Here is a 27,833-nt window from a genome sequence, read left to right on the forward strand (position 1 = left end):
TAGAGGAGAGAGCTTCAAAGGCCATGAGTCATAGACCAGGAAACTAAAACCCAGAGAGGGCAAGTGACTTGTCTAAGGCCCCACAGCTCACACAGCTGGGTAATGGCTGGTCTAGAATCCCAAGAGTTCCAGTGCCTTGGTTTCTATTTCACCATGCCACCTCCCCTTAAAAAATCCAGAAAACATGCTGAGAAGTAACGGATATGTGGCCCATACAAAGATGGCCAGTATTCCATAATGTGTGCACATAGCACCTAAAAACACAGTTCTATGGTACAACATCCGATATCTGTTGAAAACAAATACATTGAACATATTACTTGGACACTTAAACTCTGTAAATACGATTTCTCGTTTGGAATGCAGAATCGCGTTGCAGGGTGATTTGAACAGCATGAATCTCTAAAAAGCAAGCAATCCAGGCTATTTGAATAATTGTGTTATTTCTGTTCACGATGGTCTGTGTTTGATCTAAGAACACAGCAGACCTGAGCGCTTTGTAGGCTTAGGAAGGGAGGAACTGTTTCCAGGAGGAAGGAAGGATCAGGGCGCCGGGAAGGAGAGCGGAGGCGCGAGAAGGAGAAGGGCCATTTGGTACCAACTGGATGGAGATCTGCGTGGCAGCAGGGAAGGCAGTTCCGAGACGGCCGCAGATGTCCCGGAGACGGGGAGGAGCCAGCTGTGAAGAGCCCCACTAAGCGCACATGCTCCTCCTGGCGAGTCGAACAACGTATGTGGATCATTAACTTCTAGACGGTGTAAGGAATTAAAGAAATAAAAAGTATGAGAGAAACGCTAATGAGTTAATAAACGTGGAAGACAGATCCAGGAATACCAAGACCCTCTACTAGAGTTTCAAAAAGAAAGGCTGGAGAATGGAGGACAGGAAACAATGAAAGAAATTAGAGAAGAAAATTGATGTGAGTTGAAGAAAGACAGTAGCCATCAAGTGCCAAGACAAAAACAGAGAAAGAGTCCTGTATTTAGATAGATCCAATGTATAGGTGGCATTCTAAAGTCCAAAGATAAAGCAAAAGGCCTGAGTTTTAGGAATGAAAACAACAGGAACTGATAGGAAAAAGGAGTAAGAACCAGCATTCATCATACTGCTCGCCTATAAGATAGCATATAGTAATGTCTTCAAAGTTCCAAGGGAAATGATTTTTTTTTAGGAGAGCAAGGCAGAGGCTTTTATTTGGAGATAAAGCGAGAGGACAGAGCTCCCGGCTCACACCAGGAGGGGACAAGAGAGCCTGGGGTGCTGCGCTGTCTAGGGGTTTTATAGGCGGTTGAGAGACAAAGGGCTAGGGATGCAGACCTGCTAAGTGGTCCCAAACTGTTTATCTTTGCAAGAGACATTAGGTTTCTTATTAGTCTTTCAGGTTATTTACAAGAAATTTACAGCTCTGATTTCCTCCCAGGATAGCTAGCAGCTTCCTGGTCTGGGAGCCTATCACTCAAGGCTGCCTGCTTTGCTCCCAAGGTGGGCTGAGTTATTGTCTGTTAAGAAACTTACTTTTTAACTAATTGGGTTTTAAAATGCAATCTTATTTTCAAGATGGAATCCTTCCTGTTTTTACTATGTTGTTTAGGGCAGAGGGAAATGATTTTGAACTCAGAATTCCAGGCCCAGCCAACCTATTTTGTGAAGAAACGATAAATTACAACTTCAGAAATGCAAGGATTCAGAAAGGTTACCACACTCAGACCTCTCTGAAAGAATTACTTGGAGAAGTGGTCCTCTGAAATAATGAGAGGAAAACAGGATAAAAAACAGTGGTGACCCAAGAAATAAATAAAACAATTTTTTTTGTTTTTAATGTGGTTGTGGATAAAATGCATTGTCAATAAATTATTCTGAAGAAAGAGACACATCACATAAAAATTAGTCATTTGGAACTGAAATTCTGGGTGATTTAGACAAAACATAAAAGGTGAGAAAGAGAGAGGGGGAGTGATTATTTCATTCGGAGAGTGGCTGCTGCAGGCATTAATGCTCAACACGGATTAAAAAACATTGACTATGTTTATTAATCAATAGGGATGGATGCATAACTTTCAAACCATTATAGGAAAAGAAGGACAAACTCAGTCAAGGGTGAAAAGGAGGAAAAAGAGAAGGAACAAGGAAACATACAGAAAACACAAAATAAAATGGCATGAATAAGACTAAACAATGTATGTGAAAAGGTTAAACCCTTATGTTGAGATTTTTCAAAGTCCAGCTAAAAACTGTTTATAAGACACATGCTTCAAAATAATACAGAGAGATCTGGATTTATACCGGGGCACGAGAACGATTGCTTCACACTGAAACCTAGGATTTGCAGCAGCGATTTGGGAGGCAGAAAGCATCTGAAGGGGCTCCTGGTGAGTCTTAGAGGGTGTGGTGGGGGTGGGGGATGAAATGCATCCAGAGGGAATTGGAAAGATGGCTCTGGTCGTAATAGAATGCTAATTTATTGGCAAAAAACAAAAACCCCTTTATAATGTTATGGATAATCCACGAAGAGGTTACCACGCTGGGGCGAGACCAGACCATCTGTAAGGAATGCTGTGTTTGGGGTGATGCTCGTTACCAGGCATCATGGAACCTTCGTGAGTTCAGGTGTGTTGTCCCAGGTGCTGTTTCTCCTCTATGGCTGGTGAGATTTATTCATCCACATTGCTATGCAAGCAGAACACCCGCACCAGTTTGCAACTCAGGATAAAGCACACCAAGGACACCGGGAGAGGCAGGAGACCCCAGTCGGCCCAGACGAACAGCTTGGCTCGGAGACCTCCTCGGATTCCTGGCAGGCCTCCTTAGGTGGCCTCAGTCCGGCTTCCTGGGAGCCTCAGTCCGCCCACCGGCAACCGTCCTAGCGCGTCCTGGCCGTGACCTCAGGCCTGGACATATGACTCCTTCCGGGGCATTGTGGGAAGCCAGGGCGCAGCCTGAGAAGAGTCTGTTTACTTAAACCCAACTCACTCTAATGGCAAACCCACAACTATCAGGGCTCAGTTTCCCCGAGGACGACACAGGCCCTCCGCCTGAGCAGGTGCATGTGGGTGTTAGTATATACAGGCCAGCCGGCTGCCAGCTCTACGGGGGAGTTTGTCGTTATGGTAGATTGCTCAGGACCCTCGTTCCTAGTGGTGACTATGCAGCCACGTCTTCAAAGCAGGAGTGAAAATCAGAACAGAGCCTGTGACCGATGCGATCAGAAAGAGCCACAGGAAGATGCGGTCGAGAACTTGAGCTACAAATTTCCAGTCTTGTACTACCTGCAAAAGAGAAAAAGATGCCTTCCGTTCAAGATGCTGGGCTAGTCTCTGAATCCTTTTCAAGTGATTTAAAAACAGTAATATTCAGATTCATAACCCTTCAGTTTTCAAAACGCACCTAACACATCACGCACAATACAGGCTCCCATTCTTCCCTGTGACACTTCCCAGACATGGCCTGGGAGCCCTGCAGAAACAACAGAATGGGAAAAGCCAGATCTGTACACAAATAAAAAATCATTGTCTCTTACTGCTTCCTGATTGCATATGAAATGAATCACAAGGATATAAGTTAAGAATTCTCACGGCCAGAGGTCACGGCCTTCTTCCCACCCCACCCGTGGGGCTGGCCAAAGCAGCTCCAGATGATGGACACCGCGAGGGGGAGAAAGGACCAGGGACCGGAGCTCGTAGCGAGAGAGGGGACCGAGTCCCTCTTCCCTTTGGAGGAAGGGACCTGGGCCCGAACGTGCGGCAAGCCTGAGAGAGCAAGGTCAGAGCAGGAGCGGCCAGCCGAGGGCTGGGAGGCCAGCGGCCAGTTGTCTTTCAAGGGAAAATAAACGTCCCATTTCTACTCTACGGCGATTTCGTGAAGATGGGCTAGAACAGGACGCCTGCCATTCTAGAGGGGACACAGGTGCTTGTGTGTAAAACCTGAATGATATAGTCTGTGCACAAAGAGGTTTAGAAATCAAGCCTTGGGAAAGAAACACAAAGAAGAGAGATTAAAATGTTTAAAATGTCAACCTCAAATGGCAGATTTATAGAGATTTTAATCTCGTTTACATGTTTTGTTTTTTTCAAGTTCTCTACACTGATAATGTGTTTCTTTGATAGTTTTTTTAAAAGCTATTTTAAATCCTTGTATTAGAATTTTTAAAAGATGTAAAGAAACAACAAAAAAACCCTTAGGAAAAGCTGAAATGTTTGTTTTGTAGCAGAAATCACGTTTAAAACACTTAAAAAAAATCTTTTTCAGTGGATGGAAAACAAGACAAATTGTATGAGAGAGGACATGGTGGGCAGTGTGTACATCAGATGTAGAAGGCTATTTCTAAAAAACTCTCTCAGGAATGTGTTTATGGATCAGGCTCTTGACTCTCATTTTCGCTGATTTTAGAGTAAAATAATCGAACCCTATAAATTGGTCTAAAAGTTGTTTTAGGCAACAGACCAGTTTTTGTTTTGTTTGTTTGTTTTTGTTTTATTTATTTATTTATTTATTTATTTGGTATCATTAATCTACAATTACATGAAGAACATTATGTTTACTAGGCTCCCCCTTCACCAAGTCCCCCCCACACACCCCTTCACAGTCACTGTCCATCAGCATAGTAAGATGCTGTAAAATCACTATTTGTCTTCTGTGTTGTAGAGTTCGCCCCGTACCACCCCCCACATATACATGCTAATTGTAATGCCCCCTTTATTTTTCCCCGCCCTTATCCCTCCCTTCCCACCCATCGTCTCCAGGCCCTTTCCCTTTGGTAACTGTTAGTCCTTTCGTGATTCTACCGGTTTCGTTCCTTCAGTTTTTCTTTGTTCTTATACTCCACATACGAGTGAAATCATTTGGTACTTGTCTTTCTCCACCTGGCTTCTTTCACTGAGCATAATACCCTAACAGACCAGTTTTTATACTGAATATTTATATGTCAAATAATATTTTCATTCCATTGGGGAAGGACCAATGGACTTAGAGAAACTTAGAGGGACTTAGAGGAACTACAGAGGTGAAGAGAAAGATGAAAATGACTATCTATTGACTATTTACATAATCAGGGGCCGGGGCTGCAGGTGCTGGGCACACGGGGCACTTTACACTTAGTGTCATTTATTCTTCATGATAACTCATCAAGGTGGGTTTCAGAAAACTGAAGTTCAGGTTGAATACCTTGTCTCAAGTCACATAGGAAATGAGTAGGATCTGAGTCCAAGACTATTTTGGGTTTGAAATCCACACTCTTGCCACACTTTAAAAAAAAAATCTGTAAGCTAAATAGTTACATTCTCTTCCCTCCCCAAAATACCTGCTGTAATACTGTATTTTTATCTTAATTTTCAAAATCTGATTCTTTCTGTCCTTCTATTTCCAAGTACTGTGGAAAGAAATATCCAGCATCCCAAGAAAAATGAGAAAGAAATTACCAGAGACCAGGATAATCAACTTAAAATGTAGAATTGAATTATTTTGAATAGAAGTAAGTCCAGTTTTAAGGAATAGTGCTTAGTCTGTCCTTGCTTCACTGCTGCTCATTCTGTTCTTGTGAACCTCTTCCCCAAAATCCATACTGAGATCCCGATTTTATATCAGGGCTTGTTTTGCACTCGATATGTGTAAAGCAGATAGCTCATAGTGTCGCATTTCAAACAATGACAGCATTTTGTTGTAAATAGATGTCAAAATGTTAGTTCTTGCCCATCTCTACGGCAGCATTTTTATGAAGAACAATTTACTCACCTGGCTGACAAAATGCTCTTTCCTCACATGTCTGGAAATGTACCTGATGGAATCAGAGGCCTTTTCCAAGAAAGCAGCCAGAACTTTCTCCCCATCACTAATCTGCGTCTGCTGCTTTTTCTCTAGGACTCTCCCTTTCACCGTGAGCTGACTCTCCTCTCCATCTGGGAAAGGGTAGCGATCCCCGTGGTCCTTCATGCAAAGTAATTTTGGGAGTTTCTGCAGAAAGAGCCTCTTCACCCAGGGCGCCACGGGGTGGTAGGTTGGGGAGGATCTGTGGTGAACATTAATTACGAAAACGGTAACAATGATGGACAGCGTGACGAAAATCATAATGAACAGCAGGTATTCACCGATGAGAGGGAGGACCTTGGAAGAAGATGGGATTATTTCCTCAATGACTAAAAGAAAAACCGTCAGGGAAACCAAGACAGAGGTTGACAAGGAAAGTTTTTCTCCTTCATCGGACGGTAAATAGAACACGAGAACTGTCAGAAAAGATAGCCCCAGGCAGGGGATTATCAGAAAGAGGGTGTAGAACAGCGGCAGGCGCCTCAGGACGAAAGAGTAAGTGATGAATGGGTAGGAATATACACCGTCTCTTCTGTTCCCCTTTACCCCTTTTGCATTGAGGATTTCCCATTCTCCATTATCAAAGAAGTCTTTTCTGTCAACATTTTCATTTATCAAAACAAGGTCAACCATGGTCCCATCGTAAGTCCAGGACCCGAACCTCATTGAGCAGTTCTGCCGGTCAAACGGAAAGAAGGTGACGTCCATGGTGCAGGAGCTTTTGTAACTGGCAGGTGGGGTCCAAGTGACGGTCCCGTTCCATCCCACGATGGCTTTGGTCATGAGGGAGCCTTCGAAGCGGCCGTCAGCACTGGAGTAGAAGTTTCATTCTTATGGTTACTTGAACACATATTAATTAGATTTTTTTTTCCCACCACCGTTGTATTTGTTTTTAATTATCACCTTCCTACAAAAGTGTCAAGCAATATTTCAAAAGAAACAATTCTCTTGCTACCTAAAGTTGTGGCTTTCTTTAATTACTTTGCCCAAATCAGGCTTTTCTATTTCTAGTCCCAATCTGACCATGTATTTTTCTTCTAGAATACTTACTTTTCAAAGAGAACAATGTCAGGAAGCCAGAGAGATTCTGAGGGGACTTTAATTGAACGAATTCCACCATACTCAGGAGGGTTCCAGCGTAATTTGTAGTCTGTCCATTCCTGCATAAATTAGAACACTGTGATTTCACCCTGAAAATTCAAACTGTTAGATTTGGAATCTCCAAGTTTATGTTAATTTACTAATCCAGTGTTTTATTTAAAAAGGGAGATTCATCCACTTAACTTACAACCATTTAGGTAGCTCAGTACAGTTGGAAAGATACAGCCTGCCTGTCCTCTGATCTCACCCAGGCCCACACTGGTCCTGTCTGGGATTTCCAAAATTGCTGTATCTACCTCCCAAAATAAGGCTCAGCAAGAAATGCCGCTGATTCACGGGTTTGTTTTTTCAGTCTCTTTTCTCTTAAGAAACAAAAGAAAAAAGCAATGATAGAGCTAACTCGGTTTAGTCTACGAGAGTTGGTCCAGTGATATTTTAATCTCAAGGTAATGGGTACAAATGATTTTGAATATCACTGGAGAATCTCAGACAAACATCCACCCGGTATATTAATATGAAACATCCAGTACTACTGACTGCTCTTGATGACATTAAAACTTAATGAAGAAATATTTTCCAAGAATCTCCTTTTAAATTCTAATCTGAATTTAAGCACCCAATTACAGTTTTAAGTTATATTCCTAATATCGTTAGCCTCCAGATACTTATATATTTTTCCCTATAATATGATGAAATAATTTAGCGTGTTTTATAGGAACGGATGGGGCACTAGGTTTAACAAAGCTGACCATTAATTGACTGGATTATAAATGTCAAGAGGATGATGCATGGATGACCTAATTATAGCAGAAGATGGGGTTTCTTAAAAAGATTTGGACCCAGAACTTATGAAATCAGACCTGAAAATTAAAATCTTCTATTCTACTGTCCCTCAGGTGAACAGCTGAGCGATGACAGAATGATATTAAATGACATTTCAGAAGTTAGAAGGGCAAGCCTAGTGGGAGGCTTCCTGGAATCCAGTTATGCCAACTTTGTCATTAAACAAAATCAGGAGTCAGCAGATGGATGATTCCACTAGAGGATAAAATACTGAAATATGCATGAGCACCTGAAAGATGATGGAACTGTGCACTCCAGATGAGACATATTCTACCTTGGGCAATATTTGTGAGGCTTGATCCTTAAACAATTGAAAAGGATGCAGGTTTTAAATAACTACAATTGAAAAGATAAAAAATTGCATGACTAGAGAAAACAGTGCATGTGAAGACTGACAGTTTAAGAGCCCCCACTAACAAAGTATTTACCGTGTTTACTTGGTACTCTGCAGCTTCTCTTTTTACCTCTTCCTCTGCCCATTTTGAAAAGCAGAAATAATTTCCTTCCTATGAATAATTTGTCTCCTGCTAAGGAGACTTTTACTAGCAGCAGCAGGTCTGAATCTGAGACATGTTGAAGGGAGTAACATTTTCTGTTTGTTTTGCTCTCACTTCATTTACGTTTAAGAATTGACTTAAAGCTCACTTTTTGTGGGCAGTTCTTTGTGCAAATAATAGTATAACCACTGACACCATCAAGATACCGGATCAGCTTTGTTGCCCCCCAGTTTTCCTGGTGCTGCCACTTTGCAATCAACCCCGCCCAAATCCCCACCTCTTGGTAACCACTGATCCTATAATTTGGCCTTTTACTTATCTAATGCATTTTGGATTCTTCTATCATAGTACATATTATATTAGTAGATCACTCACTTTTGTTAGTGAGCAGTATTCCATTGTGTGACCATACCATGACTTTTCTATCCGTAAATTCCACTGTATGATTATACCATGACTTATTGATCACCAAGTAGGATATTTGGACTCTTTCCAGTTTTTAATGATTATAAAGCCACTACGAACATTTTGTACAGTTTTTTTGGGCAAAAAATCTTCTTTTCTCTTGAGTAAATACCTAAGAGGAGGATGGCTGTGACATATGGTGAGTGTGTGCTTAACTTTTTATGAAACTGTCACACTGTGCTGCCGAGTGGCTGTATCGTTTTGAGTTCCCCGCATCAGTGTATGAGAGCTCCGGTTATCTGGCATCTTCTGCAGTACTTGGGATTCTCACATTTTTTTTTTTTTAAATAATTATTTTTTATTGAAGGGTAGTTGACACACAGTATTACATTACATGAGTTTCAAGTGTACAACACAGTGGTAGAACATTTATATACATAATTCTAGGTTCCAGCTATCACTCTACCAGGCTGTTACAATATCTTGACTATATTCCTTATGCTATACATTACATCCCGGTTACTAATTTATTTTACCATTGGAAGTCTGTCCTTTTTTTTTTTTTTTTTTTTTTTGTGAGGGCATCTCTCATATTTATTGATCAAATGGTTGTTAACGACAATAAAATTCTGTTGTCACATTTTTTTATTTTAACTGTGTTGTAATCGCTGCCATGTGGTATCTCATTGCGGTGTTTGACCTAAGTGTGCCTAATGGCTCCTGACACAGAGCATCTCTTCCTGTGCTTATTTGCCAGCCATCTATTTTTTTTGGAGAAGTGGCTGTTAAACCTTTTGCATATTATTAAATTGGGTTGCTTGTTTTCTTATTATTGAGTTTTTAGAATTCTGTATATATTCTAGGTAAAAGCCCTTTGTCAAATATTTGATTTGCAAATATTTTCCCCACAGTCTGTGGTTTCCTAATTCACTAAAGATTGTCTTTTACAAGACAGACATCCTAAATTTTGATGAAGGTTAACCAACTTTGTCTTGTATGGATTGTGTTGTATTTAAGAAATTTTTGCCTAAGATTTTCTTAGAAATCTTAAGATTTCTCCTAGTTTAAGGTTTTACATTTAGGTCCAAGATCCATTTTAAGGTAATTTACTACAGTGTGAATGTGGGTTAAAGTTGGGTTTTTTTGCACATAGATGTCCAATTGTTCCAGCACTTTTTGTTGAAAAGACTAAACATTTTCCACTGAATTACCATTGCACATGTGCCAAAAATCGACTAACCAAAGCTGTGTGTGGATCTATTTATGGGCTTTTTGTTCTGTTTTATTCATCTCTTTATCTTTCTTTTCTCAGCACCACACTGTCTTGATTACTGTTGCTTTCTAGAAGTTTGGAAATCACATCATATTTGCCCTTTAACTATATTCTCCCTTTTCAAAATTGTCTTGGCCATCTGGTTCCCATGCTTTTCCATGTAACTAAACATGTGTTGCCATCTGCAAAAATTTCCTGCTGAAATTTTAACTGATAGATTTGGTTTGGGGAGAACTGACATCACAACAGCGACTTTTTGGACCCAGAAATGTAACTTCTCTCTCCATTTATTTAGTCATCTTTGATGTTTTCTAATCAGTGTTTTCAAGTTCCAGACCACTCACATATTTAGTTACATTTATACCTAAGTATTTCATGTTTTTTTGATGCTCTGGTAAATGTACTTTGAAATTCAAAAATAAAGTTCAATTGTTCATTGCTAGAACTTAAGCATACAATTGACTTTTGTATATTGACCTTGTATGTATCCTGCTTGGTTCATTTAGCTTTAGCTTTTCATGTGAGTAGATTTTCTACTCAATTATGTCATTTGCAAATAGTTTTATTTATTTATTTCCAATCTGAGTGCCTTTATTGTTTTTCTTTCTGTAATTCACTGGCTAGGTCCTCCAGTATGATACTAAATAGGAACAGGAAGGCAGATCTACTTGCTTTGATCCTGGGCAGAAAGCATCTGCCTGTTCACCATTATTATGTTAGCTGTTAGTTTACTGTAAATGCCTTGTATTTGGTTAAGGAAGATCCTTTGTATTTCTAGTTTGCTGCAATTTATTTTTTTTAAATCATGAATGGATACTGAATTGGGTAAAAAGCTTTTCAGCATCTATTGAGATGATTTTCTTTATTCTTCTTTTTTGCCTCTTAATAAGATGAATTACACTGATTGATTTTCAGATGTTGAACCAGCCTTGCATTCTTGAGACCCACCCCATGAGGCCATGATGTCTTATAGCTTATATAATACTTTTTCTACCTGTATAAGGACAAAGATGTAGACATCTAAAATGGGGATGTGTTGGCAACGAGGGTATTCCTCTAGTGGCTCTCCCAATGTTATTTGAATTGAAATAAAAATACAGTTGAGGTGCCTTGCAAAGACATGAAGGCAATGAGATGGATGGCATGTACCTTTGTGCTTTTGATACTGATGCATTTAAAAAAAAATTCTTGCTTATAAGAGTGAAAAATACATTCTAATAATTCACTAACTACCTAATATAAGTCTGGGTTAATTATAGAGAGGAAAACAACCCATATATTTCCCTATTTACAGTGTGAAATGCTTTTTACTTAGCTTTGGGAAATGTTTATGTGTATACAGTTATTTAAATAAAACTGTGGCATTCTTTAAAAATCTACTGTTTTGGTTACTAATAATGGCCATGCTGATAGTAAAGTAATAAAAGTTAACTTTATTGAGGGCTGATGATGTGCCAGGCATTGACCTGTTTCATAATTCTAATTTTTTCCATGACCTACAAGTTACTTATTATTATGCCATACTAGATGAGGCAATGTGGCTCTGAGAGTTCAAGTACCTTGTCTAGAATCACACAGCCAGTCAGCAAAGGAAACAGGATTTGAGGCTGCCCCATGTGACTGAGTAGCTGTGCAGTAACAACTCCAGGAGGGGCCATTCCCATCGACTACGTGTGAATGGCGCCCCCTGCAGGTGTGCAGCCTAGTGGTGGTGATGGTGTACAAGCCAATGTGGGTGGAAAGCCGTGTCCTGCCCTCTTTGCCCTCTCCCCATGCTGCCTTACAGTGGAAAGACTTATGGCCTGACATTCTTCAAAACTTTGTTCTTACCAAGTTTTCAGTGCCTCTGGTCTCATGGGTATTTCTAAAGCCTATAGACCTTGTGCCCAGTCTAGAACAGCCTATTCCATCTCCTCTCTAAAAAAAAAATAGCAACAGCAGTAAACACAGAAAATCTGGCCTTCCTCAGAAAATATAAAAAGCAACAGAATTATACAAATAAGCAAGTTACACTGTATCCAAGTTCAGTGATAAACAATGGGAGAGAATTACGGGATAAAGATGAACTATGTAACAGGAGCCTACAGCTGACTTCCACTTAGGCAAGGCTTTGGGAAGGAGGTGGCACGTCAAGAGATCCTTCTATGAAAAGGAAAAAATCAGTTTTGGAAATGAGGCGGGCATCTGTTCTCTGCTGCCCCACCTTCTCCTGCCCTTCTCCTGTGAGGGTGCCCCATTTCCTCTTGGGTCACCACCTCACACCTCTGTCACCCACAGCTGTGGGTGGTCTGACTTCCTTCTGCTGCAGAAGTGGGAGTGCACCTCACACCTGCCCACCCCCACATACCCCCCCACACCCCTATCTGCAGGGAGGACAGGGAACTAAATAGGACTGTTGAGGTACCAGGCGACTTTCCAGGACCAGTGGAGGGGCCAGCCATTCTCTTTCCTGCTGAATTTGAACACACAAGGCACTTCAAGGCTGGAGGTGATGTGGTCCCCCTGCCACCATTAGAGGAGGTGATGTGGCCCCCCTGCCACCACTAGAGGAGGGCCAGGATCGCAGTGGGGATGCTCTGAGGGAACCCCAGGCCCTGGGGAAATTGCATGAGCTCCTGGGTCGAGCTGCGTGTAAAGCCAGCCTCGTCCCTGGACCTTTCAGATTGTGAAAGCCAGTAAGTTCTAGTTTTACTTTTGCCAATTTGGGCTGGGTTCTCCATCACTGGGAACTAAAAAGGTTCTCAGCCGATTCTGAGAAAGCGGGCAGATTGGTTGGCGCCGCACTCCTAACGTTCCACCTTGAAAAAGCAAGGTTAGTGAGCACCGCCACCATGTGCGACCTCTTGGGCCCTCTTTGGAACACACAGATTGCTGGAAATGAAATCGCCTGCGCCGCGGATCGTTTTCTCTCTGCTCAAGGCCCACGGCCTGCCGTTACCTCCGCCCCACCCCGGTTCTACTCCACAAAGGAGTCAGGTGGACAGTCAGAATTCTGGGGCCTGTCTGGTGGCAGATCCCAGCACATGAATCCCGGATTTACCAAGTGTCCTAAGGGAACGGGGACACAACCTGGGGCGAGGCAGTGGCTTGGGCTCACACTTTGGGGGGACCTCATGCACTCCCCAAACATGCCCAGCTCGGGGTTGCACTGAGCACACAGCCACATACTCCCCGTTGGGGCTGTCCCAGGCAGTAGGCAGGTTAGAGTCCTCATGGACACCAGCACACCCTGTGGCTGCTGCTATAAAGAGGGTGTGTCGAGGCACAGTGAGGGGACAGCAACCAGGGTGGTTTGGAGGGGCCCGCCTTTGTGGACAGGTGTAGGGAGAAGCAGAAGGGGAGGGAAGGGGAAAGAAGGAGAAGGAGGGGGAGGGGAGAGGGAGGGGCTTGGGGGAGGGGAGAGGGAGGGAGGGGAGAGGGAGGGGTGGGGGGAGGAGGGGAAGGGGAGGGAGGGGAGGGAGGGCAGAGGGAGGGGAAGAAAGGGAGAGGGAGGGGCGGGGGAGGGGAGGAGGGAAGGGAGGGGGAGGAGAGAGGGAGGGGTGGGGGGAGGAGGGGAAGGGGAGGGAGAGGGAGGGGCGGGGGAGGGGAGGGGAGGGGAGGGGGGAGGGAGAGGGAGGGAAGGGGGAGGGGAGGGGAGGGGAGGGGGGAGGGAGAGGGAGGGAAGGGGGAGGGGAGGGGAGGGGGAGGGGATAGGGAGGGAGGGGAGGGGATAGGGAGGGAAGGGAGGGGCAGGGCGGGGAGTAGGGGAAGGCCTGCGGCGCTTGACCAGCACTGGGAGTGCGCCCAGCAGAAATGATTGAATGGGTGGATGGGGGTGCGTTTGGGTCCTGGAGGAGGATGCAGAGAGACCTGCGGCGGGTTCGGGTTCCTTCCTGACCGGTGACGCAGCAGCTAGGCAGGACTTGCGGTCAGTGCCGCTGACTCTGCGCCTGTGAGGCAAAGAGCCCTGAAGAGCATCCGGCAGCTCGGCGCCTGGGGGTCATTCCCAGGCGCTGTCCTTCCCGGGTGGGGAGGCATGACTCAGCCCCTCGGCGTGCTCCTGTGACCGGGCCTGGGCACTCAGATGTTCTGGCTGACCTGCGCACCCAGAGGGGCTCCCTCCTGTCTCCCGGAGGCTGGTGGAGCCCCACCCCGGATGACTGCCCGGGTAGAGCCCGCAGTGCCAGGGGGAGGGTGCAGAGCCCAATCCTCCAGCTTGCTCTTTAAGGAGCTGTGAGACTCTCCGGTAACTTCGCTGTTTTCTCTGAAACCCTGGGACATCTGGAGATTAACCTCGCATTTCTCCCTTAAAATAATATCCTGTGCTCACAGGGCACGTTCTGCCAAGATTCTCAAAGCCCTTTATAAACATCAGCTCCGCTTCGCAGCAGTCCCCAGGCTGAGGGCTTTGTTATTGCAAGAAACCGGAGAACGCGGGATGTGCCAGGGCCAACAAGAAAAAATGGGAAAACATGCCAAGCCTAGGTTTTTTAATTCTGAAAAGTGCCATTTCAAATCCATATCACAAATACTCCCTTAAAACAGATTACCTGAAATATCATTCATGAATGTCTAGCTATTATCCAGAACTAAATATCATAAGATTTTTTTTTAACTGCAAAAAGTTCTTCGAATTATTCTTAGTTTAATAATAAGACCAAAAAGTAATAAGAAACAAATATTCCTTGCCTGTGCCTGGATTTGCAGCCTCTGGGACATCCCTGGGGCCTTAAGTCATCTTAAAGTGAGGTGTGAAATTCCTAAAGTCAAATTAAAGTGCATTGTCACTTTAATCTTAAAACAGCAACATGGTCTGTTACATGTCTCATATTCCTATTATATCCCTGCGTTATCAAGGCCAACAAATGGGATTTGTTATTAAGAATGTCACGAAGGCGGCACCAGGAAATGACACTTACTGAGTCCCTACTGCATACTAGATAATGTGCAAGTCCCATTCACACACGTGATCTCATTTAACCTAATGGCACTTTGCGGTAGGGAATCGCCTCTCCTTTATAGATGAAGAGATTGAGGGTCAGAGAGGCCAAATGACTTGTCCAAGCTTATGTGGCAGGACGTTGGATTCCAAACTCACTCTGCTTGATTCTTGTTCAGGGTCCCCCTGAAGGAGACCAAACTGCCTCTTTGCTAAGGTCAGTGGGGCTCTAGAGGAGACAGGAAAATAAAATGTGAAGGTCTGAGATCACTTCATGGACTTGTAAGTGTCATTGCAGATTGGAGAAGATAATTAGACTTTGGGGAGGTTGCCTGGACCTTCCCGGTGAGGCTGTCCCTTCCACAGCAGGCTTATTTCTTACTTCTCCCCAAAGACCAGCTCTAGGGATCTGTCCAATGAGGGCTTCATTGTGTTTGCTGACCTTTTCGTTGATCTAAAACAGGAGTCGGCAGTTGGAGAACCAACACTAGTTTGAGATGTGGGCCTTGGCAGATATTTAGGCAGATTTATTTTCCTCAGTATTGTCACAGGGATAGGAGAGCAACATGCTCTCAGCTGCTGTGAAGCCAGGTCTCTCAGAATCTCACTGTCTTATTGGCATTTACACCCAACAGTGTAGGGAGTACACCACCCAGGGTCTTACACAGTGCCAGTGCATAGTAAGTGCTCAGTAAATGCTTGTTGAGTGACTAAATTTGTTATCTGTCATTATAATGATGATTCACATGATAAAGTTTAGGCAAAAGGTCCAACCTTTGTGCTGTAAAGAAAGGGTGGTTTCATTTTCCATTACCTTTAAGGTGCTTACAATGCAGTTTTCCTAACCTTGAGTATCACAGCAGAATCTGAGCAGCTAGGGCTTTAAGTAATTCTCATGTAGTTCTCGGGAGTCAGGGTTAATAAGCTATTTATGATTTATAGGGTTTTGTTTACCTTCTGGAAGCATGAAGGAGGAAGACAGGTGAGTTTGCAAAATAAAATTAATAAAATAAAAATAGCTCCACATAGAGGACTTTCTCAGGATGTCACTAATTTGTGCTTGGTGAAGGCCTTTGGTCGAGAGGCTAGAAGGGGAATAAATATACCAGAGGAGGAGAATGGGAAGGAGGATAAAACTGAAGAATCCCGTTAAAAAGCCCCAGCACCTCAGTTGTGTACACTGCCATGGAATTTGCTTTTCTTCCAAGAAGGGAGAATTTTGTTCTCTCTGTGGATATGAATTAGGGAGTCTTTTTCAGTGTCTGGGAGGAAATGAGAAAAAGGAGGGTTTGGTCAATTTTGTCTTTATCTTGTCTAGGTACCAGGGGTGACTGGAAAGAGTTTCCATTAGGCTTGCTCTGGTGGGAGAGCTTCGGGAAGTCATATAATTGGGAAAGCTGTGCACTTGATTTTAGGTTTGCAGAACTCCTATTGATCCTGTAAGACCCAACTTAAATACCTCCTCCACTTGGAAGCGTTCTCTGATTTTCTCACTATCCCATTGTCATTGTGTAATGACACAGCATCTCATGTATGCTTTTCTTATGGTATTTATCACAACACAGTAATTATTTTTTGACAGCTGACACTGTGTCCTCTCTGTGAAAGCAGGGCTGCGCTTTACTTTCTGTACATCTAGGTCCGGCAGAGCACCTGGCACTGAATAGGCTCTCAGTAAACCGTGGAAGGAAGTGAATCCTCACCTCCTTCGCTACTAAGTGTCTTTCCAGACCAACTCCATCCAATGTCCCATAGGGAGAGGCATCACAACCTTAGACGACAGGGACTGGGATGGAGACTAGCAGGGACAGCACTGAGAGAACTGGAAGCATCTTCTGTGAGCTCCCTTGTCTGAGGCAAGGGGATGACTGCGTCACAGAAGCCAGACTCCACTTAACATTGTGCAGCCTTGGACAAGTCATTGCCATTTCCAGTCCTCAGTTTTCCCATCTGTAACATGGGAAATCATAGACCATACCTCATAAGGTGGCTGGGAGCATTAAATGAGCTTCTTCCCATGACATGCTCAGCCCTGCCCCTGAGAACTTAGGAAGTGCTCAATAAATCTTAGGTATTATTTAGCTCCTCTGAAACAGATCTGTGTAAAACACCAAGGGCAGCTTTTTTAAAACATCAATTTTGTCTTGCCTTTATCATCCCTTTTGTTTAACCTTTCATCTTTCTTTTACCCTTTCAGATTAAAAAAGCTAAGAAAATATAGTATAAAAATAATATGGCAGAACTCAAATGCCTCCTGTTCCATTAAGCCTTCCCTGCCTGCCACTCATGCCTAGGATTCATCTCTCTTTCTGCTCCCACACTGTTTGTGCCATAATGTAGCATTTATTGCCTACTATCTATTGCGACGTTCCCACGCCAAATCCAATCTGTGTGAGTGGCATAGCTTTGATGATATTCTCTGTGGTTCTGTCAGCTGTGCAGCTGTTTCTCCTTCCAGGATTTAGAAACAGACCTTGATGTCTAGTGTAGAGTCTGGGTATGGCAGAGAAGGTCCAGCTGGGCAACCAGATTCTGGCCAGATGAGTCACTCGACTCTTCTGCCTCTATGCACAGGGGTAAAGTGATGCCTGCCTTGCTGATTCAGAGTGGCTGAGAAGTGTAAATGGGATACTTTTATGACAACCTTTTGCAAATCAGATGCAATGGAAAGCTATTATTCTTATTACTTCTACAGAATGGAAACCTAAGTTAGCAGGTGGGCTTTTCCAAGTGTCAGCTTGCTTCACCGCTCTACTTTGGGTGTTGGGTGTTTTAGATTTTCATTCTGTCTTGAGATGGAGGCATCCACCAGGCCCCTGGGGTTCCGGTGGCCTGACTTTGCTGGAAGTCATTTCCAAAGCTACAGTTAAGGCCTGAGAAATCTTGGCTTCTTGTTCTCTTGGGCTGAAATGACTTCTTGCTTTCAAAATCTCAAGCAAAGTGAAAAATATCCACTCTCCTAAAACTAAGGGCCAAGAGTCCCTGGACCACTGTTTTATGTGAGAGATTAATAAAAGCTTAATTGCAAAGGGCAGTTGAAGAAGGAGGCGTATGGGAAACCCCAAACGTTTGTTTGCTTAATTTTGTTAACTTCCTAGACCTATTCACACTTAAAGAGATTTTTCTTCTCTCAGCACAATGTTGTTCATGTGAAACCTTCCTAAGATTGTTTATCAATGATACCTTAATTTAAAAAAAAAAGGTTTTTTTCTTCTCTCCCTTGCAAGCTCAAATATAGGACTTCTTATTGAATTTGTTAACTCAGAATACTTCTGAATTCCACAGCCTCTAAATTGCACAGATGGGATAAGTCACTGAGGAATGATATGGATGTACAGAAAAAGATGTTTATTTAAATTGTATTTTTATATCTACATTCCAGGCTTATTATTTTCTGCTGGACATTTTTATTTGCAAGTAAAATAATATGCAGAAACATTTCACAACTTGCTAACTACCTACCAATTAAAGAATTACAAGAATAGAAAATAGTTTACGATATTATCTTTCTGATGGTAATTCTCTTAACTCTTGACAAGGTTTTTGAATGGAAGAAATTCAATGACACTAGATGGAACCCAGGGAATCTCCTTACAATCTCTTTTATCCATTGTTCCTTATAAACTTAAGCAGAAAGAACTGAACAATGTCTATTAAACTGGAACAGGTAACTAATTTGTTTCAACATGAACAAATGAATATTTAAGATTAAGTGAGATATTTAAGATATCCCCACTAGGAAGATTTTATCTGGACATTCATTAAAAAACAAGTAATTGCTACCAAAATAAAATGAAAAATAAGCAATTAAACCAAACTTCTCACCTCCTATCAAGAAAGTATCAGTATTTTTTCTTTTACTTAACAGGCAAAATTGGGTTTTGGAAGCTAATTATTTCCTGACAGCTCTAGAATGAGCTCCACTGAACAGATGCTTCTGTTTTAGGAAACAGTCCATAGTCGAGCTAAAAACAAGTGTCTGAGCAGATTGCTGAAGGAACGCCATTCAAGATGCATTTTCAGTTGTATCAGAAAAACGAATGTTTGTTATTTGGTTTTGGGCTCCACTTTGTTGTGAGAACTGGTGGTGGGCTTTCATCCCTTACTTCCTCTATTTTCTAATTTTAGTAACAACAGGGGACATTAGGGGTAGATTCGTCCCCTGGGATTCCAGGGGGATGAGGCAGAGCTTACCCTGGCTGATTTCTTGTCCAGTTGCCGGGAAGTTCCGCCCTTTACCTCTAGAAGCCCAGGCACCGCCCCCGGCCTGGCGTCGGAGCCCCCCTGCCGCCTCCCAGGACAGTTTCCCTCCAGGAGGCATAACACTGGCGGAAGCCTCCCAGCTTCCTGCACCTGCTCGCCACGCTGCCCAGAAGAAAATAAAAAACTCTAGACTCTTCCCAGCTATTCCCAGGCATCTCCCTGAGGAACCCAACATGCTTTTAAAAATCCTTATTTTAAAGAAAGAAATCAGAAAGAAATAGAAAATTATTGAAATAATTATGTTGGCAGATACAGTGCTTGGATGGACATTCACCTGTTTGAGCCACACGTTTGTTGTCATCAGCTGGTTCTTTTCATCCTAAGAAAATAACAATTAAAAAGATGTCAGTTCAGAGTAAGGGAAATTGTGCTTTGGGGTTTTTTTTTTTGTTCTTTGTTTGGTTAGGAAGGCCTCTCTGAGTCTTACCTTTGAGGAGGTGAAAGTGTAAAGGGTTCACAACTTAAGAACAGGTACATGGCATGGGATCCTAAAATATGATGCATATTTTGCTCAAAATGAAAAATAATAATTAAAGCAATAGCAGTTCACTGTGGCAATATTTATATAAAATTACATAACCTGGAAGGCATGTTAAGGGTGCAAAGCAGAATGAAATATTAGCTAAATTGTGGGTGGGTTTTGCACGATCTCCCAGGAGTCCTGGGGCATTTCAGTAGCTCAGGGGTGTGTGTGTGTGTGTGTGTGTGTGTGTGCAGGGTGAGGTGGGGGATTTGGGCAACACGGAGGATTATTCTTGGACTTTGGGAACCACCGCAGGATGATTTTGCAGACTTGAGGTTGCTAGAAATCACTGTGGAAAGCAATCATGGCAGAAACTCAAGCCCAACAGGAAAATCAGCAAATAACATTAAGGTGTGAGTGGTGTTGGGAAAAGGTATGGAGTCCTGAAGGCAGTGGGGTCACCCAGGCACATGGTGGGGTGCTGTAATCATCTTCCCTCTCCCTGCAGGTGCCCCTGCAGCCTGGCACAGTCTAAGTGACATAGATCAGCCCAGATGAAAGCAAATCATCCGTGGGCTCAGGCCCCGCTTCCCTCTGGCCCAGCCCTCACTCTGGGTGCCCCTGGGCTCAGACCCCTCTTCCCTCTGGCCCCAGCCCTCACCCTGGGTGCCCGTGGGCTCAGGCCCCCCTTCCCTCTGACTCCAGCCCTCACCCTGGGTGCCCGTCATTTCACTGGCCTCTTGGGGCAGATTTTCTCTCACAGGAAGTTATTTTTAAGATGGAGGTGGCAGACAAAATAAAATCTTAGACTCCCAAACAGGTTAAGGAATGCATGTTCTTTTCAGCTTAGTGCCAAGGATTACTCACCACATCTACAAGCTGAGATATTTTCAATCCAAAATAGACTTTTATGGTGTCATTGGAATTTAGTACAGGACGAACCCACTTCTGATAACCTTGGAATAAATGTCTGAGGAGGGCATCTTCATTTTCAGCTATTGAACTGAATCCTGCAGCGGCTGTAAGAACCGTGAGGGAATTTGAATTAGTGGCCAAGGCACAATGGCTGCGTCAGTGTCCTGTGCTCTGGGCCTTATATGTTTGCAAAGAGCCTAATTCAGCAAAGGCAGCTTTGAGTGTGTAGGGGTTCTTTGCAACCCTTCTCCTTGCCCACCACACAGCTAAAAGCAGCCTCTGTACTTTACCCAGAGCTGTGCTCTCTCGAGGGGTTTTCCCGCCACGAGGTCAACACCTCGACCCCCAAAGGATCATCTATAGCCACTTTCTTACCCTCCACCTCACATCTCACCTGAGATGCCACCTGTCTACAGACATGGTCTCTGCCACACGCTAGTCTTCCCCACTCCATCCTGTCGCTTGGATGGTCGTCCCTGCCTGTGGCTCCCCCAGAGCCCTGTGACGGTAAGCACAGCCGTTCTGCTGTGGGGTGAGGTTTATCCAGCACCTGGAACAGTGCCCGGCCCACCGTGGGCCCCTTGTACCTCTGTTTTGTGCATGAACCAGCCAAGGGGACAGGGGACATTTTCCACGGCCTCAGTACACACCCATGGGACACGTGCGACGTGCCCTGTGCTGCCCCCTTGCCATCTTCTTGAGGAAGACTCCCCTTAGGAAGCCCTTCCTGGCCAAAAGCCAGCTTCTAACACTCTACCCCTAAATGTGCAAAAGCCTGAGAAACACCCTAAGCTTCAATCCTCCATTTAAAGACACGGCTTAGGAAATGCAGCCTAGAGGGAAGTTTTGTTTCTCTTCGATGTGGTGCCGTCCAGTCTGAAACAAAGGAGTTCTTCACCAGCTGTTTTAAATACGGCCCCTGTTCGCACATTGAGCATCCTATTAGTATCCTGCACCCACTCGTTCCACACTGCCTGCTTTATCATAGAAAACCTATATTCCCACCAAGAAACACCCATGAAGGGCAATGATCACATGAAAGACCCAACTCTAGGTTCACCCAATCAAAACCCAGAGATTCTTAGGAAGAAGAGCAAAATGGCACAAATTCCTGTAAGTGCACGAGATCTTTACCAAGGGCTTAGCACGCCAAAATGCACGTGCTAACGCTCCCCCGGGGGAACAGCGGTGGGGATGAGGTGGGCTGCATGCTCTGGTTACCCCCATCCCTTTCTCTTCTGCTCTAGGAAGCATATGAGTGACAGAGAGAGGTGTAACCTTACATTTGCACTTATTTATTTAGAAAGCTAGTCCTCAACTTGGTACTTCAGCCATTCTTAGCAGGCAGAGCTGCATCAAGGAGCAGTGGGCTGGGTGACTGCCGGGGCAGCGCCGTGAGGGCCCTAAAACCTTACTGGAGATGCCGGGGAGGGAGCACAGGGGAATTTCCCAAAGCCTTCTGAGGGAAGAGGCGTTCGCTTGCTCAGGCTGTAAGAATGACTTAAGCAAGCCACACCCGGCCTGAACGTCTTCAGAATCCACAGCAGCTCTGCCCGCTCCCCTCTTCTCCGCCGGGACCACCCGCTTCACATCGCGCCGCTTCTCTGTCGGATTTGCGCTGCTCCCGAACGGCTTCCGTTCTCGCCCCTTTCACGGACCCTTTGCTGCCTGTCAACCGCACCATCTCGTAAAAGCAGAAGAAGATCACGTCCGTTGGCTTCCCATCGAACTCGGGAAAACCTCCTGAGCTCTCACCGGGGTCTCGCGGGCCCTCCGTGGCCCCGCCCTCTCCGCGCCCGGGCCCCTCCCCGCCAGGGCCTCAGGCCACGGTCTCTCCGGAACTTGCAGCCGGCTCTTGCCCTGAAGAGCCCCACCCCCCATCCGTGCACTTTGTCCCACCTTGGCTCACAAGTCCCGTCATCTCCCTGAAGAGGTCATTCTATGTTACAGCACCTAAAACTCCTTTCCGCCCATCCCCTTCTGGCACTTTCTCTTGCATCAGAGCCCTTGATCATATTTTATGTCTCTTTGTCTGTCTGCCCCTCTGGTCAATGCCGTGCCCTTCTCACTGCCGTGTTCCACTGCCAGGACAGCGCCCGGTGCATGGTGGCCGCTGAGGAAAGGTGCAGGTAGCCGTGTGGCTTTTGTTTGCTGACGGTATGTGGAGCGTGTGGCCAGAACTGAATCGCTTGGGAGGAGAGAGGACAGGGAGGCTGCAGCTGCACCCGTCTCCCGCCTCCCCTGTGTGGGGCAGGCCCCACCCCAAAGAGGAGCACTGTTTGAGGAGTCCTGTGGTAGGCTCTGCTATTTCCCTGCCCAACAGCCATTTGTCCCTTCTTCCTTGATAACAGATACTAAATCTATCAGGGTTGCATGATGCCAGATTATATGTAACCCCCTTGGGTCCCTTTACAGAGAGGGATGTCCATGTGACATACATGTGGCTGATTAAGACCCAGAAGCCACTCGGTAAGATTTAGAGAAAACATCATGGAGGAGGGTGGACCCAATTCACATGCACCTTTCTGCCCTTTAGCCTTTCTCCTTCCTGCCTGGAACTGGCAGACATCGAGACATTTGGCCACCTGAGGATTTCACGCCTGGTGAAAGCTTACAGACATAAAATGGCAGAATAGAGAGACAGATGGATCCGGGGTCCCTGATAGCATTACAGGACCACCACCCCAGCTCTGGACTGCCTGCCTCCAGATTTCTTGGTATGTGAGAAAAACCATCCCCCCGTTGACCACTCGAGTCCCTGGTACTGGCTTCAGAGTGCAGCGCTGACTGCTCAGAGCCCAGGAACCGCCCCACCCCTGGTCCTGGGCCCCCAGTCAGCCCAGTGAGAACAAACTGCTTAAATACCATCTCACAACGGATAGAGACATTCCAGGAAACCTGAGAACAACTGAATACAGCTGAACCAACCCATTTGCACGCGCGCACACACACACACACACACACACACAAACACACACACTGGCTTCTTAGCATGGACAACTTTGGGCCGTTACAGTTCTGGACAAGGGAAAGGGATCCTAGAAGAGCAGAGATTGCTTTTGAACTTACTTTCCTGGCAGGAAAATCGTGCTGTCAGTTTGTAAGGAGGTGGAATTGCACATGGGGAGGGATCCTCTAAAAGTAGGACCATGACATTCCCCAGCACTTGCCACCACTCTCAAAGCCCTCCATGAGGACAGATGGGCCCCACTCCTCACCAGGGCCCAAAGCGGAGGGAGCGGCTCTGCTCTTTCAGAGACCTGTGTGTTTTGACCCCTGCTGCTGGCTGCATGGAGGAAGGAAGAGTGCACATCTGCACCGGCTGTTATGGGCGGAATGTTTGTCTCTTGAAATCCATATGCAGGAACCCTAACCACCAACGCGACTGTTGGAGATGGGGCCTATTATGAGGTAACAGGGCCAGATAAGGCCCTCAGAGTGGGGCCCTAACCAGTAGCACTGGTGTCCTTATAAGGAGAGGAGGAGGTATCAGAGATCTGTGCACACAAGCTCTGAGGAAAGGCCATGTGGACATGCAGCCAGGAAGCAGCTGTTCACAAGCCAGGAAGAGGTTTCCCCAGAAAGTGAGCTTGTCAGCACTTGATCATGGACTTCTAGCCTCCAGATCTGTGAGAAAATAAGTTTCTGTTAAGCCACCCAGTCTGTGGGGTTTTGTTACTGCAGCCCTAGCTGATTAGTGCAAATCTGTATTGACCAAAACAGAACTTTCCCCCACAAAAGGAAGGAAGGGAGAGAGCGGGGGAGGGAGGGACTCCCCACCACCGAGCCTCTGCCTTCTATTCTTGGACTGTGTTTCCTTTCCTTCCTCAGACTCTCAGACCCTCTGCTGTCTCCTTACCCCCATATTCAGCCAATCTGGACAAACTCACTCACACCAAGGTACAAATAACTGATAAGACTTAATAGATGAAACTTCCATGACTATTATAGTTTTATTGAAGGCAACACCATTGTTTGTCCTCAGCTAGGAGAGGAAGGAAATAGTGGAAGACTTTCAACCTCAGCAAGTCTGGTGGGAGAGGCGTATTTTTTGTTTTGACACCTTTGGTCTATTTTGGTTTTGCCTTGCATTATCTCTACCTTGTCCAAAACTAGCATATCCCAAATGTGGCAGCCTCATCTGTCAACACACAGAGCCAGCTCCCAGGGTGGGATCAAATAATCAGCATCTAATGGACCCTTGCTAGCAGGAGAGTTTATTGGAATAATGTTGTTTTGTTCGCTCTTGCATCCCACATGCTGGAACCATTCTTAGGATACAGTTAGATCCTCAATAAATATTTATTGAATGAATAAGCGCACATCGTCATCTGGTAAGAGTGACAGGAAGATGCATTTGCAACAACATGGATGGAGATAGAAGGTATTATGCTTAGTGAAATAAGCCAGGTAGAGAAAGGCAAGTACCAAATGATCTCACTTATTTGTGGAATAAAAACAAAGCAAAACAGAAGGGACAAAAACAGCAGTAGACTCATACACACCAAGAAGGGATTAGTGGTTACCAAGGGCAAGGGGTTGGGAAATGGAGGGGAGAGGGAGGGGGAGGGAGATAAAGGGGCACAGTAATTGGCAATCACAATATAAGTTGGTCACAGGGACAGTAGTACAGCATGGAGAATATAGCTGATGATTTTGTAACATCTTTCTACATTGATAGTGACCGCACTAGAGGAGATGAAGATTTAATAATGTGGGTAACTGTTGAGCCACTGTGCTGTGTATTTGAAACCAACATAAGATTGTATATCAACAATACTTGAATTTTAAAAAAAAGATTGACAGGAATATGAATAAGATAGATTCCCCATTTCTGAGAGCAGATACAAACACACCAAGTGTGAATTAGCAGTACAAGAGATGGCACACGGCCACACACAATAATCTTTTTTCACCAGAGCCAAAAATATGAAAGTGAAGATTTGCCCCTTGTAATTTGAAAAAGTTGGTTTTGTATAACAAAAATAAGTAAAGAACTTGAGGAAAGGTGGTACAGATCTAAAAATATATACACACTCTGATGGCTCTAGAAATATTCACAAATGTGAGAGTTACTACATACATTTGTTAGATATCTGTGACGGATGTGTACAGCTCAGCACACATTCCCAAACTCGCAGCCTGCACAGTGGACACTGCACACCCTGCTCCCTCCATTTCCAATTTTCTTATGTAACTACGTCTGAAGGAGGATGAGTGGGCGAATCAAGAGGGTTTATGCTAACCACTTCTGCTGACCAGTGAAATGATTTCCCTGGGGAGAGAATAGAAAGAATCAATTCTTTCACAGTAAGCAGAATGCTCTAGTAAATTAAGGCAGGAAAATATGGGACATGTACATATTAATTGTACACTAAAACACACAGAAGGTGATTATAATTTAATGACTGACACATTGCAATTCAGACTTTGCAGAGACCAAATCTAGTGATATTTGAAAGTGGATTTGATGCTGTCTGTGCTTAGAAATTGCCCTGTTTTTGAGTCCTCAGTATAAGGATAGGCCATGTTTTGAAGACATGATAATGTTCAGGTGAATGAGCCTAGATTTAAAGTCCTTTCAAATCTAGGGTTTATTTCAGAATTTGGACAAATCTATCTCAGTGCCTCTGGTTCTCCATCTGAAAATTGCAATAATCAAATGTGTCAAAAATACTAGCAAGAAATAAATACAAATTGCCAATGGAACAACACCTGGCCATCTGACTCCTGCTCTGGAGAGTTTCTGGTGCCGTGGGAAGAGTCCTCTATTCTTACATTGTATAAAAAAGTGAAATGATTCCAAAACAGAAAACTGGCAGGTGCAAATTACCACTTTCTCCTAAAATTTCCAGGTTTTTTTTCCTTCTTTCCATTTCTCTTCCCTGCCCCACTCTCCTTCTCTCTCTCTCTCTTTTCCATCTTTCTTTATTCAAAATCCCTCTGTTTTCAGGTGGACAACAGTTGCAGAGAAAATTCTCAAATGTTCAAAGACATTTGATATACATTTTTGTTTACTGGTGATATACACATATGCTAAATATTCCTACATACACAAATGTATTAAAGTATTTACATAAGCCTGCAGGATCTATCGGACAAAGTTAAGTATCTACACATAGATATGGTGATTACTGGTAGATATGATACAAAAATGTGGATAAATAAATTTCTGTGTCAAATACTTTCACAATTCTCTGAGTAACATTCAGTGCATTTGGTAACATTTCTCCTGATTTTATATCTTCCTGCCAAGTTTGCAATGACTCAAAAAGAAGACAACAAGAAATGACAAAAGCATAAACATTATAGCATTCACAGATATGATTTAGCAATAATCAGATTTCATAGAATTACTCACTGGAGCCACATTTTATCCTAAAGACACCTATACATTACATTTTGTAATTCTAACATTGTAAGTACCAGACTCTCTTGCTTAAATACTTCTATAATTATGGAGTTCGTTTAGTGTAACGTGAGCTTACCTGAGGAGGTGACACTAACAGCGAGGAGCCCCCAGATGAGGTAAGCCAGTGGCATGATGATGTCAGCTTTAGGAAGATAATTTCTTCCTTTCTAACCACTGCATGTTTCCATCAGAAAGGGGGCTTTTGCAAAGAAAATGCACTAGTTCAAAGCCCAAAGCAGAACCCCAGGGGAAAACGGACACCTGGAGTCGGCGTAGAACCGTGGGCAACTATCTGGCATCAGTGTGATGTTACTTAAAGTACACTTCATTGATTTCCAGTCAGCTGTCAGATCATGTGAGGCTAAAACTATTTCTGGGTCCTAACTCCTGACTTATTAATTTACTCTCTTGCAAAGAGATGCAGGGCAAAAGAGAGAGGATGAAGCTAGGAACCTTCCGATTGTTCTGTGCTGTTTTTCTTAGAGTTGGAGATGTGTGTACAAGAGAAAAACTGCATTTCATAACATGCACCATGGAAGTCAGTGACAAGTTTCTCCTTCATATTTTTTCTGTATTGTCTCTTTATTTTGGACTTGCAGCTTAAAAATAATGAATATGAAGGTGAGTGTCAAAAGATACAAACTTGCAGTTTAAGATACAAACTTCCAGGGATATAATGGGTATCATGCATTGCATATTTGAGAGTTGCTAAGACAGCAGATCTTAAAAGTTCTCATCACAAGAAAAAATGTTAAATATTTTGCAATAATCATGTCTGGTGATGGATGGTAACTAGATTTCTTGTGATCATTTCCCAATGTATACAAATACTGAGTCGTTATGCTGTTCACCAGAAGCAAATATGTCATATGCCAATTACATCTCAGTTTTTAAAAAGAATAATGAATATATCCTTCAGCTCCCTTTTCTAATGGTTCTCATG

At 44.0% G+C, this 27,833-nt stretch overlaps 2 protein-coding genes across 7 annotated transcripts in view; both read right to left on the minus strand.

Annotated features, from left to right (window-relative positions):
• INTS10 (integrator complex subunit 10) overlaps positions 1–27,833 on the minus strand; it is a 130,496-nt gene that overhangs the window by 67,830 nt on the left and 34,833 nt on the right. The gene's annotated exons all lie outside the window — the stretch shown is intronic.
• CHRNB3 (cholinergic receptor nicotinic beta 3 subunit) lies at positions 579–27,554 on the minus strand. Of its 5 annotated transcripts, XM_057505235.1 has the most exons (8): positions 26,967–27,554; positions 20,431–20,582; positions 19,375–19,419; positions 11,750–11,836; positions 6,851–6,960; positions 6,462–6,611; positions 5,729–6,002; positions 579–3,267 (listed from the first exon to the last, which is right to left on the minus strand). In XM_057505235.1, the coding sequence occupies exons 1-8, from the start codon at positions 27,019–27,021 to the stop codon at positions 3,133–3,135; spliced, it is 1,008 nt and encodes a 335-aa protein (XP_057361218.1). In that variant the 5' UTR covers positions 27,022–27,554; the 3' UTR covers positions 579–3,132. The 5 variants fall into 5 exon arrangements, with proteins under 5 accessions (XP_057361218.1, XP_036752217.2, XP_057361216.1 ...); XM_036896322.2 differs by having other exon boundaries at positions 5,729–6,611; XM_057505234.1 differs by having other exon boundaries at positions 3,163–3,267; positions 5,772–6,611.

Source organism: Manis pentadactyla, chromosome 7, assembly GCF_030020395.1.
Source record: "Manis pentadactyla isolate mManPen7 chromosome 7, mManPen7.hap1, whole genome shotgun sequence".
NCBI lineage: Eukaryota > Metazoa > Chordata > Mammalia > Pholidota > Manidae > Manis > Manis pentadactyla.

Bases quoted from the DNA above. Each gene is read 5' to 3' on its own strand.
- CHRNB3 (XM_036896322.2), bottom strand. From the start codon at position 27,021: ATGCCACTGGCTTACCTCATCTGGGGGCTCCTCGCTGTTAGTGTCACC. The intron at 19,420-20,430 runs GTGAGTAATCCT...TTATTTTCTTAG, and splicing joins TATCTCAGCTTGTAGATGTG to GATGAAAAGAACCAGCTGAT. The intron at 6,612-6,850 runs GTAAGTATTCTA...CTTCTACTCCAG, and splicing joins GACATTGTTCTCTTTGAAAA to TGCTGACGGCCGCTTCGAAG.